We start from the raw sequence: 15,243 nt of genomic DNA on the forward strand, positions 1-15,243 counted from the left end.
TAACCAGAGAATGGGAACATTGAATGTACAGAAGATCTTTAAAATGCAATTCAGAAGACTCATGAAATGGGACATTTACACTGCAATAATTGCAGCAATACAAGAAGTAAGGCTTGAGCAGGAATGCACAACATGTGGGTAACTATACACTTTTTAACACTGGTAAAGTGCAAAACCTCATTTACAAGTTATGTAACAAAAAATTGCAGAAAAGAATATATCTTGACTCCAGCATTGTAACACAGCACACTAACAGCTGTTTGACTGCCTACCATGGAGTAGTTGCATCAAAAAGTACATACAAAATCAGTTTCTGTAAAGTGCAATTATTCACGAACTGTGTATCTAGGGGCAACCCTTCATGATGATTAGTTTGACGAATCCAGATAAAACTTTTATGCAGTAAGCTTCAAATAGTTTAAGACATGGACCTAAAGAATTAGATGTTTAACTATATTGATACTACAATGCTTTTAATTGAATTTGCTCTATTCAGGGGTGGGGTGGGGAGTGAGACACAAAATGCAATCTGTAACAAATTTAACTAGCTAAGAGTAGAAATTCTGAAAAATACTTTATTTCATTTTCTGTGATACAACAGAAATTAATTACATATCCATCTTAATATTTAAGAGGTATGTAAGTAGAACAACATTTATGTAATGTTTAGTAAGTACTGAATAGTTCTCTAGTGAATGCAGTTGCTACGTCTATGGGTAGAAGACCTTTGTGATCCCTTATATCCTTGTTTGCTCCAGCCAGAAGCAGTGCCCTCACTGCTTCTACATTGTCTGTGGCAGCAGCCCAGTGGAGCGGTGTCTTTCCCCAACGATCCTTAACGTCTACCTTTGCCGATGCCGTCAACAGTGTCCACATGATCTTCACATCACCCCGATACGCAGCTGCGTGCAGAGGTGTCTGCAGACTCTTGTCCTTCACATTGGCAGGTGCTCCCCCGTCCAGAAGACACTTCACAGTTTCCGCACCGGTGTACGCTGCCACTTGCGCGTAGGTGTTCGCTCTGCCACGTCTAGCCAATTCTGCACCTGCGTTCATCACTGCCAGATGCAAGACGGTGTACCCATTATTGTCCCTCACGTCAACTGGTGCCCCCATTCCCATCAGCCTCTGCAACTCGTCCACTCTGGCAGCTTTAGCTGCCACTATCATCTTCTCAGCCAAGTCCTGTGTCTGCTCCACAGATGACGCCCTGCAAAGTAAACCGTAATCGGCACAATTCTTTTTATCAACAATAACGCGGTGTGCAATAATCAAAACTGACATTTGGCTGTGTCATACCAGAAACACTGTAAGAAAATGTACAGGAAACTGAGGTGGCACAGTAAGGCCACAAATGTACGGGCATTCTTGGGTCAGCTTTCAGGCAAATAGGTAAAAATAATTAATATTCTACTCACAATCCTAGTACAAAAAGAACAGTACACTCACATAGGAACTCTATGTGAAATTCTAGTCACATGGCAGAGTTAACTATCCTGTTACCACCTCTGTCAAACACAACATGGCAGAAAACAAAAATTACAGGCAGTACTCACAAAAATAATACCGGGGCCAATGACCATCACAGATTTAGTCGAAATTGTGTGTGAACATTCCCAAAGGACACTGGTAAAGTTTTACTTCCTCCAGTGCAATAACTGCCACGATATAGTTATTTGTTTGATCCCATAGTGCACCAGTCAACAGTACACTGACGAGTTTTCGGCAACTTTGTGCACAGTATCTCTGGCAATATTTTACGGAAAGGAAACTATCTTTTACAGCTTCTAGCACTCTCTTAAACTAAACAAAGAGATTTAATGGCAATTTTAATGAGAATTAGTTACAGCAAAGTCAAAAAAGCAGAAGTTTGTAAACTGTTCATGCTACCAACAGTGTCTCCTCAACAACTGTTCAGCAAACAAGGCTGTGTATGGGCCTCCACGGCAGGCACCGATTCACACATCCGTGCTGACTGTTGTTCAATGGCAACAGAGGCTAGAATTTGCACGCCAATACCACAATGGAATGTCCTTCAGATTGTTGGTTGACTGGGGAGGTCATAGGCTCCATGATGTAGGATGACAAATCATGAGAGGAACAACACAGACAGAAGAGAACAGTCCCAGTCCAGAGGAAGGGTAACATGCAAACAGGGAGGTAAAAGGAACTTTGGGCAGCAGGAAGTGGAAAGAACAGGAAGGGTTTGGGTGGAAACTGGGAGAGCAGGAGTACCGCAGAAACACTACCTGAAGTGGGGTAATAGCACCCCCACTATACCATTATCATGATAAATGGAAAAAAAGACACGAGAAAGAGGACACAAAACTGCACAACAGACCAGACAAAATGTGAGGAAAATGGCGGGGAGAACCTGGTGAGTGTGAAGGTAAGGTCAAGGCCTCCATAACTAACACCTATGCTAACTGAGCAACTCAAATTCCAGAGAAAAATTCGAGGACTTAAATGTGAGACGACAAACAACTTTTGCAAAGAAAACAAAGGACAGACGTTATAGCATGAGGGTCGTCTGCTAACGCCTGAGACAAGGAAGGTAGGGGAGCATATTTAGTGCAAAGGGCCAAAATGTGGGAGCAGCCCAGCAAAATATGGATCATCTAGAGGGGAGCCCCACAACTACAAAGTGGGGCAGACTCACTGCGTAGTAAAAAAACAAGCGGCTAATCTACTATGGATAATATGAAGACAGCAGAGGATAGCAGATTCCGCTGGGGAGAGGCTGAGGGGAGAACGACACACTGTGCAAATCTCCTCGATTGCAAGAAGTTTATTGGGTAGGGAGGTAGTCTCCCAAGAGTTGGCCCACGATTTAACAAAAAGGGATATGATGTAAAGCAGAAAATCCATCCCCAGAGGGATCAGAGAGAACGGGATTGGTGGGTGGGCAGGGGTAAATGCTGCCCCCCCCCCCCCCCCCCCCCCCCCCGCCCTCCCCAGCTTGATGAATAGCATGTTCATTACCAGGGGTACCTACTTAGCTGGAATCCAAAGGAAATCAACCTAACAAGCAGCATCAGTAAAATCAGTGAGAACATCATGGATGGCAGCGACCAAGGGGTGGTGCAAAAAATTCAGCAACAGCCTGAATGCCACTCACCGAGCCCAAACATAACAAAACTCTGGTGAATGAAGTTCGTTTAATGAAGCAGAGCATCAGATGGTCATCAGTTCCACAGTAAATGCCCCACAAGGGGCAAGCAAGAGATGGTGTTCCATGTCAACTGAAGACATGAGATCACATGTTCAGTGAAAACACCATTGGAATGATGAAGGCTTTTGGACCCCAGAAGAGATCCATTCGAGTTCGGGGAACTAACCAAGGGACAGTGGTCAGGAGAGAAGGTGGAGAAAGAAGTAACAGCAGGGAGAAGCAAGGTGGAGCCCAACCAGTAAACCTATCCAAAGGCGGGCTGGTGACAGCCTGAAACTGTGAAAATGATAGAACAAGGTAGGCGAGCTGGAGACCAGCAAGTGATGGCATAAGGAACCAGAGATGGGAACACTGAATCGAAAGGGCAGGTATCCCAGTGTCAACCAGAAAGCTATTAACAGGGCAGGCGCGAAAGGCACTGCTGGCTGAACGGGTGCCACGATGGTGAACTGGGTCGAAGAGGAGAAACATTGAAGGAGCAGCTAATCCATAAACTTGACGACCATAGCACAGATGAGACAGAACTAATGACCAGTAAAGGCAGAGAAGCGTCTAACTATCTGAGCCCCGAGAGGTGTGGACAAGGAAGCTATGGACATTGAAAACACCCAACCCCTTCAGATGACTGACAGAGGGGAACCAAGTAACATTGCTGTCAGAAAGAAGAAAGGGAACTGGTGGGCTATGTTCAGGTGCTGGGCACCGAGGTAGAGCTCCAGATCACGATGGACTGTAGTACACAACAGAAATAGACCACCCTCGACTTAAGGGGAGATAATTGAAAACTGTGAGAGTGTCCACGAGGAAGTCTGCCAGATGGCACCCTGGAGCTGTCACTTCGCAGGCACCGACGAGTGAGACTAGCCCACACACAGACCAGGGGTGACCAACGGTCTGGTAGAACCAGATGTCCATCATTAATACCAACGAGAAAAAGGACACACTACGGAGCCCTGTGGAACACCTTATTCCTGAGTCTGCAGAAAGTTGAGAATAGTGCTAACATGGACTCAAGACCAGTGGGACAGGGACTGGCAAATAGAAATGAGGATGTGCCGGCACCAAGCTGTGTTGTAGGCTTTATGAAGATTGAAGAAAACTGTGACAAGATGGCAACAGCGATTAAAAAAGGCATGAATGGATCAAAGCAGCTGATCCATCAGGGACCAGCCCTGAAAGCTGCACTGGTAAGGAGATAAAAGGTCCCCGAGACTCAAGGACCCAACTGAGCCAACGAACCACCATCCATTCCAGTAAATTGCATGGTGAATTGGTCACACTGATTGGCCAGTAACTATCAAATGTCACCATATCCTTGCCAGTCTTACAGCAGTGACCCTCTCCATTGGAGGCGGGGGAGGGGGTAAATGCCTTGGAGGCAAATGCAGTTTAACACCTTAACGAGATATTGTCGTCGTGGAGGATTGAGGTGTTGAAGTAATCGGTTATGGATGCAATCAGGGCCAAGAGTGCGAAGAGAGGACCTGAAGAAGTTCCCACTCAGCAAAAGATTCATTGTAGGATTACACCTGACAAGGGGTGAAAGATAATCGGGTAGATTCAGCCTGCTGTTTCCGGAGGAAGGTGACTGGATAGATGACCGACACTGATGGGGTCACAAAAAGAGTAGCGGGGTGCTCTGCAAAACTGATCGTTCTGTACAGAGGTGCTGGAAGGGCAAGGTCCACAATGGAAGACTGCCGTTGACAACCTCTGAGAGTGCGGAGTGCAGCGCATACCTGTAACAAAGGGACAGAAGAACCTAGGGAGGAGACAAAGTATTCAACGCACTTGCTTGCTCTGTGTGACTAAGTAATGGGCTTCGCGCGAGGAAGTTTAAAGGTGAAAAGACCAGCAGAGAATGGGCGCAGCTTCAGATCTTGCAAGACAAGATGACGATCACAGATAGCGATGGCACTGGCCGTGCTCCCCCACGGAAATGATGACGATTGGTTTGTGGGGCGCTCATCTGCGTGGTCATCTGCACCCGTACACTTCCCCAATCTGAGCACAGTCCAATCTCGCCACTTTTCATGAATTTGGATGGAATGATGAGGACAACACAAACACCCGTGCAACTGGCCAATGGCAAATGGGGCTTGTTACGCAGGAAATGTCATGTCAACTGTGCAGATTATCTTATACAGATCACCAACATCAATAGAACTTGATAAAAAATATGTGAACTTACACTGCAATGAAGGATTTAACATGGATGCCATTTTGACTGGCACTTCTCTTCTCGTAATGAAAATAATTCCTTTGACGTTTTCACACACACATCGCACAATAAATCTACTGCTATGCAGTATTGCACGGCCTGGTAGTTATATAGAGACCCATCAGCACGATGGAAGGAAGTCCAGTGGGGCAACCTGGTCATCAGGAGGCGGGAAGGGAATGAGAATCAACAGGAAGTGGTCACTATCACAGAGGTCATTGTGTGGTGACCAGTGCAAGGAAGGAAGAAGGAGCACTATAGATCAATGGCAGAGAAAGTGCCATATGTGACATTAAAATGAGGAGGGGGAACTATCATTAAGAAGACACAGGTCATGGTCCACAAGAAATTGGTCAAAAAGGAGCCCCCGACTAGATGATAATGCACTGCCCCACGAAGGGTGATGGGCATTAAAATCCCCAAATAGGGAGGGAGGAATGACTTGCTAAAGAAAAGCAGTTAGGGCAGCAGATGTAGGTGACCTGTCACAAGGGAGATAGAAATTGCAAACCACGACCAAAGGATCCAAGTGGACCTGTACAGCAACTGTTTCCAATGTGGTACGGTAGGACCCACGTACTAACAATATCCATACAGACCAATGTATAAATGCCAGAGAAAGCCTTCACAGGGTTTGCCTGCTTCCATGAGAAAGCACAGAAACTACAAAGGGTTGGTGTGTGAGCATCAGTAAAATGAGGTTCCTGGAGAGTGACAAGCTGCCAAGTAACAAGCAATAAGGGATAAGGGATTGCAGCTCTGGGGGGTGACTGTAGTACCCATTACAGTTCCATTGAATAAGCGCAGTGATCCATATGTAAGAGGTTAGACTCAGGTTACAAGGCTGTCTGCACTGTGTCCCATGACCTTCCCCCCCCCCCTCCCCCTCCCCCCCCCCCCCCCCCCTCTCTCTCTCTCTCTCTCTCTCTCTCTCTCTCTCTCTCTCTTTCATAGGATGAAGAGGGCAGGTCACAGAGAGAGAGAGAGAGAGAGAGAGAGAGAGAGAGAGAGAGAGAGAGAGAGAGAGAGAGAGAGAGAGAGAGAGAACAGGCTTTGACAAGATCTGGAACAGAAAGAGCAGGCGACTTCAGGGCGTACAGATTAAGTGTCCTGTGGCCAAGTAGTGGTAGGAGGCTTCCAGCCTGAGAGAAGCTCGGAGGAGGGGTCCTGGGAGTGAGCCCCATAACCGCAGGCACTGAAGAAGGGGGGATACTTTTCCAGCCTAAGAGGGGGAGTGGCACCCAGAGTGGAAGACATGGGAACCACTGGGGAAGGGAGGGGAGAGCCGTGGAGGACTGAGATAAGGAAGAGGGAGAAGGGTGAAGGATGTAACAGAGGCAACGGTAGAAGTCATCACACAGTGTGAAGACTCATTTCTGGTAAGCCTCAGTGTAAGATAAATGATCGAAAGACTTATACAACACACATTACACATAAGCTCGACTCTCTTTGTGAGGTATCTCCCTTGAATGCCAGGATAAAGGCGTCAGTATTGGGACAATTGTACTTACGATCTATCTAAACATAAAATTAACACCCTGCCATTCCAGATTGGCCCAGAGGTCGTCATCCGCTCTAAGGATGAGATCTGTATGAAAAATAACTTCCTGGACCACATTCAAAGACTGGCGAGGAATAATAGGCACCGGGATGTCACCAAGATGATCGCAAGAACTAAGTGCCAAATGATTGGGTGGCAGAAGCAGTTTTGATCAACAGTGAATCCGACCACATGTTACTAAGAGACTCCAGTTTGCCAACCTTGTCTTTGATATTTTCAACAACAAAAAATAACAGCTCTGTGGCAGTGAAAGGGTCCCCATCTGTCCTAGTGCAGACAAGGGACTGTAGTTTATCATGCATTTAGCAGTAGAATATGGCGCAGAGAAAATATTGTGCCGCATGCAACTTCCATCCGATTTCGACGTAAGAATTCGTGACTGAACTCTCTATTTGGCAGAAACATAAAGAAAATTGAATAACTTCATGCAGGAGTGAGACATAGTCCATTCACCAGTTCCATTTAACTCTGAATTTATGGCAATTAATAGATGAACTTACACTGCAATGAAGGATTTAACATGGATGCCATTTTGACTGGCACTTCTCTTCTCGTAATGAAAATAATTCCTTTGACGTTTTCACACACACATCGCACAATAAATCTACTGCTATGCAGTATTGCACTTTTAGTATTCCTCTTTAACTTTACACTAAAATAATATTATTTTTAACAATAATAATACGGCAGCAAGACATGCGTGTCTAACAAGTTACAAGAGACAAGAGAAAATAAGTAACTGTTCGAGAATATCTCGTACATCGAAAGAATGTGAAAAAGAATTCTTCTGTCCATTTTTCGCGGAATAAACACGTTACGTCACAGGTCGTTCACCTTTTACATTCTCGCAGCATTAATTGCTAACTGTAGCTGTTGCCAAGCAACTGCTCGATTAGTGAAGGATTTAAAATGATAAGGCAATCACATAATGTTACACCCTCCAATCAGGGACTCTCCCTATGGGCAACACACAGCCACAGCAAGGGCCATCTAGCATGGCTGCTATTGCCAGGAATTCTGATGCTCAAGCAACCACCCTAAGCATACGTGGGAAGGCAACACAGCTCAGGTACCATGGGCAAGGGGGGGGGGGGGGGGGGGGCAGATCCCCACCACATAAACTGGGTACACGTGCTGGCAACTCAGCGGAGCAGAGGGGGCCTACACCGGGGAGGTTCCACACTGTAGATGTTAAGGAGGGAGTTTTCAAAATGGCTCACAGGACAGAGATAACATTTAGAAATGGAGGTCAAACCCCAAAGGGGGCCAAAAAGGAAGGATGAAGAGGAAAAAGCAAGGGGAACAAAACTGCAAGGAATACAGGAAACCAGGTGGACAGCCACACCAACATAAGTAAGAACACCTATAGAGGGGAAGGAGAGGGCAGAGGGGAAGAAGTGAGAATGGAGGGAGGGGGGACGGGGGACACGCAGTCCAGAAAGGAAGAATGGGATGCAACAGTTCAGGGCCCATGCGTGCTATACACCAATTCACAGAAGAACTGTCACTCCCCTGGCAGGACCATAAGTTCGAGTGCAGAGAACTTTCGGCTGTGGTTATAATGAAGTGACACAGCACGACTAGAACAGTGCTAGTGAAACAAACCAGTACCGATCAGTGTGCACAATTATAATGGTGCTGCAAGCAGAGCGAATCAAACGTGACTTTTTGTGAGTACGGCAATCAAAGTTCACGAGTGGTTCTGGCTGCAGTCTGGCAACATTTTGCTTTTGCTCCTGTTCTTTTGTCACATTTCGAGAAAACAGAGCAGCTGTTTTTACTCTGTATCCTTTATGGAACCAGTGAATCAAGTATCACAGCAAGTGATTAATCTTGGACAAGTTATCTGATGAGGTGGCAGCAAACCGAAAGTACAGAATGCATTTCATTAACATCTTACTTCTTTTATTGTCTTAAAAGAATAGGCAATGATAAAGTTTAGGTAGTGTAACTGACAAAGACATGAAAATCTTGTTTTATTATATGAAAAAGTTTTGAAAACCACCTCATTTGAATAGCTTTATTTGTAGCTCAGTTAAAGTTTTGTCATGCTTGATAAGTGCCTCATACTGATTAGTCAACTTCTACTGCATGTTACTCATCGTCAGTCGGGGGTCCTTCTAGGTCAATGACAGTATTGTGGAGAACATATACATTTCACAACATTGTCAGCAAATTCTAATGAACTTTGTATTGACTTCCAAAATATGCTCCACTTAGCACTCATTATCCCAAAATCATATTCAGTTGATTTTCATTGTCTGGAAAAACATTTGTTGAAATATTCTTTTCCTGAGTCTAAAACCTATTGACTGCGAGATTTGATAAAATGCCTCAACAATGGATAAGCCTCATCTCCAATATACACAATGAACACAAATGGTAGGGGAGAGTCTGGCAATGCATTAAGCTCCACTTCTTGCATCAAGTGAAATACACTAGAAGAATGAAATCTACCACCTTCTCTTTCTTTCCCACAGCACCCAACAATGATTTCTTGTGAGGATCTGCAACTGCTTGTAAGATGACTGAATGAAAATTTTTTGTGTTGTAAACATTGTACCATAATTTTGTGAGCATTTTAGACAATGTGTTTCCTGTCAACATCATTGACTGTATTTCAAAGTTCTATATGTTCTATAAATCATTTACAGTATTTAGAAAATCTTCAGAAGGCATTCATTTGTTGTTGCTGGAGGCAACACAACAGCACTTTGGTAGTTAACTCCATAGTTCTTACAATGGTTACAAATCTTATACTGAATGTCACAGCAATGTCTCAAAACCTACTACTGGTTTCTAGGAACCGTGACCCTTAAAAATTACATTACTCCACAGAAAAAAAAAAAAAAAACTGTAGTTACTTCTATATAACGCTAGATAATGAAGTTATGTACGATAACTATATGGCAACATACTCGCCTCTGTGTGCTATCATTTGCCAAAATCCTTTTTTAAACATCTCAAACCTTTCACAAGATACAAGGGTGTTACGAATATTTCATTCTAACTTTATCGTTGAAATGTACTATATGCATCCATTTTCTCAAGAGTGGTTGGAGTTATAGATCCCAAGTTTAAAAAATATATTAATAAGTTAACTACATTTGGCAGGCAGCAACATCTGACCTAACATGCACCCATAGTGCTGTGCTGCAAATGGAAACTATTCTACTTTCATGCAGAAGTTAATTTTGAAATATCACAATAACTATGACGACTAACAAAATGATGAGCAGTTCACCATGAAGCTGACAAATAACACTACTAGATGCGTGAGAATCAATTTTTTTTACTGAGCAGTTTCTGTAAAATCCTTAGAGCTGCCCAAGGTGCACCTCCAATCTGCTCTGTTGCACTGTTTCACTATAATCGGAAAGTTAATAAGACTAATTGGGCAATAGCTCTACATCTCAAGAGGTGTTTACGCGGTTTCAGTACTGCACCCTCATTCCAGCTACGATTGAAAATAGCAGGGATGAGATATTGGCAATCCAGTGATAAGTGTTTGAGCACTTGACCACAGGTGTAGTCTGCTCCTAGAGTCATGTCAGGGCAATGGGCTAGAGCACTGAGGAATTCCCACTCACTGAACATATATAAGGTTCCACGTGATAAATGGTAAAGGAAGTTGCTCTACCCAATGTTCGAGGACACAAAATGCAGGCTGATAATTCTCTGATGCAGATGCTCGAGCATAATAAAAAACAAAATGTCTGGCAAACTCATCTGGATCAGTTTAGACATCACTTTTTACAGAGAAACCAGATACACCCAAAGGGTACCTATGTGCATAGTCATCAAATCTTCGCCCAAGCTTGCGAAGGTGGGGTATGTGGTCCAATCACAACATATCACTGCCAGCATTCTCATTTCTGTTTTATGAGATAAGTGACCCGGGCACACAGCTGTTTAAGGACAATGAGATGCTCCATTAATGGACGTCACTTGTGGCATCGGAGAGCAAGCCCTCAATCTCTTAACGCCCCAGTGACTTTTTTTGGACGACCAGTGTACTTTCTTCCACTGAGGGGATTGCAAAAAAGAGTGAGTCACTGAGTCAGCTGTCAATGGAATGGTTGCAGTTGTGCTCTGGGCAACCGCACTGATACTTGCGTGAGGTGAGGTGCAAAGAGCGAAGACACTAGTGAAAGCATCCTAATCAGCTCTGGAGAGATGCCATCTGGGTGTAGGCCCAGGCAAGTGACACCAAAGGAGGGTCAAGAAGATCAGAAAATTACCACTCTTCAATGGATGGACCGAGACCTGGGCTGCAAACAGAAAGTTCAATGACCCAATAAGACTCATATGCCACAATGAAGTGTGTGGGAACACCAGTATTCAAGAGATGAAGTTTTAGACAGCTTTGCCATGGCCAGTAGTCATAGTTCCAACCTACCACTTAAGGATTGGGAGGGAGGTACACAGCATATCAATCGGTTTCACCTTCAATGCCCCCAACCCAAAAACCATTATTCTTAGCGGGTTATTATCCACTCGACCCCTGCATCCAATCTCGTTTCTGCAGTATCTGGCTCAGCCCCAAGAGGGCCTCCTGGTGACTAGCCTGCAGAAGATCGCAACAGGGGTCATTCCGGACATGCACACTCTGCTGCATCTGCCGCAGCTTCGATAGCCAATAGGTACATTGTAACCTTCAATAGTGTGAGTATTTCTGTCCATACACAGTTGGCTAGAGGCAATTCAGTTTTTACCAGCCAGAGACTGAAGTACTGTCACTGCCTCGAATCAGAAGTCACCTTCACCACCCGGACGGATGTGCTCCTGTGACCTGTGCTCCAAGCCTTTTCGTTCTGTGTTGTGGACAAGTCGTGCTGCTTGTGAGGTAGCACTTTGAACATCGTGCTCTCAAGAATCTATTTTCATTTCATTTCATTGAAGAACAATACTTTGTGACGAACTTTCACATTACGAAGAAGAATTTTTGGAGAACATTTTTTTTCTTTTGTTGTACTGCATCAAAAACAGCGAACTGTGTGTTCGAAGTTCACATGTTCAAAGAAACATAGTTTAATACGTCTATGTGTGATCCTGTGAAAGCATTCCGACTGAGCAATACTTCATACATATTACAAATCATAAATTCAGTGTCTTCACATGAACAGCCACAGCCTCTAAAGTCATCTTGAGAGGTTGGTGTTTCCTGCAGTTCAAGTCCATACCACACACACAAACACCATCTGACATTCTTTCAGTGTGATTCTTGAAACAGCCGAGGAGGGTAGGGGTCCACTTTGCTGGAAAACAAGTCTTCTGGAGAGAAGCAAAAAAACAGGGAAATGCACGAAAAACATTGTAAGCTCAGCCAAGCGGCAGAAAAACCGCTAGAGTTCCACTGGAGGATACAACTATCAGTGGGAAGGGACCGAGGAGGCAGATCCTGCCTCAGTACTGCCTGCTACCACTGGTTGCGAAGACACTCCGACAATACACACTTCTTCCCAATCGAGGGACATGGGTGGGGTGAGGCGGGGGGGGGGGGGGGGGGGGGGGGGGGGGGGGGGGAATTTGTCGAGTCTAGTGGCACGGGGTCCACCAAAATCTTCCTCTTTTGGGAGACTACTACTTGTCCTTTGACAATTTAGACTTCTGTGGGGTGCTTGTCCGCCCCAGTTTCTGGGACAGGAAGAATGCAAAGTCCTACGACCTTCCTTTGGCTCCTTCAGCCACTGGCTACATTCACTTGCATATCAGCAAAGTCCTAGGATGGGACTGTCCTGAAGGACCCCATCCTGGAGAGAGGTGCTGGAGCAGAAAGATGCTTCTCTGGCGGGTGGTTGGGGAGGGGGAGCAGTGGAAGGATGACCCCCAGCCACCAGGACTGGGTGTAGTCAGGCAAACCAAAGGCCAGACATAGAAGATATGGAGAGCAATGGCACAGTCACTAAACAGGATGATGTTATCATAGCGTTAGTGTATCTTATGTCTTTGGCTCTTGATATGTGGGGTGGTTAAGGTCTTTTATTCCCTGGTTTTCTTTTCTCACTTGAAAACAGTGCAATCAGGTGATCAGGGGAATGGTGCTCAGCACAGATGGGACGAGGGGCACAAGGAGCATTGCTGTTCAACTGACAGCCACAATCGCTACGGCTGGTGTTGCAACGTGAAGACGTGTCCAAATCTCGTGCATTTGTAGGAATGCATGCGAGGAGGAATATACAGCTTGACATCACAGCCACACACAATCACCTTGACCGTCTCAGGCAAACAGCCACCTTCAGAGGCCAAAATGAAGGATGCAATATCCACTCTGGAGTCTATTCGTCCCCACTGGATACGATGGGCAAAATGCACACCCCACTGCTCCAAATTAGCACACAACTTATCATATGTCTGTAATAAGAGATCTCTGTGGAAAATGATACCCGCACCATATTCAGACTTTTATGGGGGGAGGGAGGTGGGAGGTTAGTGACAGGAATATCAGCCAGCTTGTCACAGGAGAGCAGCAAACCATGAGAGAACGGTGCCACTTTTCATGTCTGAAATTGCTGCACCTTCCCCAAAACTGTCCTCTAAGTGTTTCATGAAGAACAGTGGCTTTGCAGTCAAAAAGGAATCCTCATCTATCCCACAACAAACCCAGTATGGGAGGCAGGAAGTATTTCTCACCTCAACACTGAGCTGTATGTTCCTCCTATGGCGTAACCAGGCAAGAGAACATTTTGGGGTCATGCCTCTCCACAATGTAACATGTCTTCGCTTCAGAAGAGACTGATGGGGCCATGCAGCCACCACCAGTAGGTGGTTTAATTCGCTTCATGTGCGTATCTTCCACCATGGTACCACCCAATCTGAACAGACTCTCCCCTTGGTCAACACCCGGCCAAAACAATAGTTACCTAGCCAGTAAACCATTGCCCAGCATCCCTGTTCCAGCCATGATAGGCACATACTCTTTGGCTTGCATGGAGGTGGTGGGGGTGGTTTCCAGATCAGGTACAAACATGAGACCCCTGTGTGGTCAGAGGCTACCAATGTGCAGGTACTTTATGAACACCCCCCCCCCCCCCCACCCCCAAGTTTGGAGTGGCTACACTGCTGGGTTATGGGATAGTGCTGTTGCACAAAAGAATGATGCATAGAGTAAGACACAAAAAGTGGAATATGTACGGTGCTGACCAAAAGGTTAAGAAAATGAGTGTCCAAAACACAAAACCAGATCCATGCACAATTAGAGCTCCAAGAAGGCCATCCAGTAGTGGTGGTGGTGGTGGTGGTGGTGGTGGTGGTGGTGGTGGAGAAGGAGGATGGGGGAACATACAATACAGAAAGCAAAGTAGTGGTGCAAAGGCTGTGGCCCCATGGTGTGGTGGTCAAGCACGTATTCATAAAGGGAATGTGTGACTCCAGAAAGGAGAGGGCTAAAGATGTCCATTTTTTAGTGTGTGTGTGTGTGTGTGTGTGTGTGTGTAGTTTATTTGTCTCATAACATACAGTTATAAATCAAAGATTTTTGTACTGGAGACACGTCAAATTACTTAAAAAAAGTTATGAAATGTCGTGTGACGAGGGCCTCCCGTCGGGTAGACCGTTCGCCTGGTGCAAGTCTTTCGATTTGACGCCACTTCGGCGACTTGCGCGTCGATGGGGGTGAAATAATGATGATTAGGACAACACAACACCCAGTCCCTGAGCGGAGAAAATCTCCGACCCAGCCAGGAATCTAATCCGGGCCCTGTGGATTGACAGTGTCGCGCTGACCACTCAGCTACCGGGGCGGACAAAAAAAGTTATAACAACATATTTAAGCGGGCATTTCTGAATTTTTAGACATGAACAATTAACAAGAACCTATATAACACTTACGGTCATTTTGAAGCTTGCAATACAATTTATACAATATATTAGCAATTTATTATACAATACATAATCTTTATTGTTTTTCTTTTAAAAATGCCAAAGTGTCCTGCATGAATTCTTCAATTGAATAACATTTTTCCACTACTGTATTACATAACAATCTTTTTAGTGGGCCAAACTCCATATTTAACAGATTTGTGTTATTTAATTTATTGTAAATTTTTAATCTCATGTACAATGGTGTTTAGTGTAAAGTTTTAAATTGTGAGGGGGAAGTTTGAAACTCTGTGTGTGAGGTGAGCACTGTAGTGGTTGAAATGAAAATTATCAAGCGAGTTTTGATTTTTATACATGAAAATAAAAATTTTTATAGATGTACAGAAAAGGAGTGGTTAGTATGTTTAATTTTTTTTAAATAATGGGCAACATTATGTTCTTTTTTGGACTAAACACGTTTCTTATGAT

At 44.7% G+C, this 15,243-nt stretch overlaps 1 protein-coding gene across 2 annotated transcripts in view; it reads right to left on the reverse strand.

Moving 5' to 3' along the window:
• Positions 1-561: 561 nt before the first annotated feature.
• The window catches only part of LOC126427226 (poly [ADP-ribose] polymerase tankyrase-1-like), a 60,563-nt gene continuing 45,881 nt past the window's right edge, over positions 562-15,243 (reverse strand). For both annotated transcript variants that reach the window (XM_050089465.1, XM_050089464.1), the window contains one exon: positions 562-1,210. In XM_050089465.1, coding sequence (XP_049945422.1) covers positions 667-1,210 — 544 coding nt within the window. In that variant the 3' untranslated portion in view covers positions 562-666. The remainder of the gene's footprint in view (positions 1,211-15,243) is intronic.

Source organism: Schistocerca serialis, chromosome 11, assembly GCF_023864345.2.
Source record: "Schistocerca serialis cubense isolate TAMUIC-IGC-003099 chromosome 11, iqSchSeri2.2, whole genome shotgun sequence".
Taxonomy (NCBI): Eukaryota; Metazoa; Arthropoda; class Insecta; order Orthoptera; family Acrididae; genus Schistocerca; species Schistocerca serialis.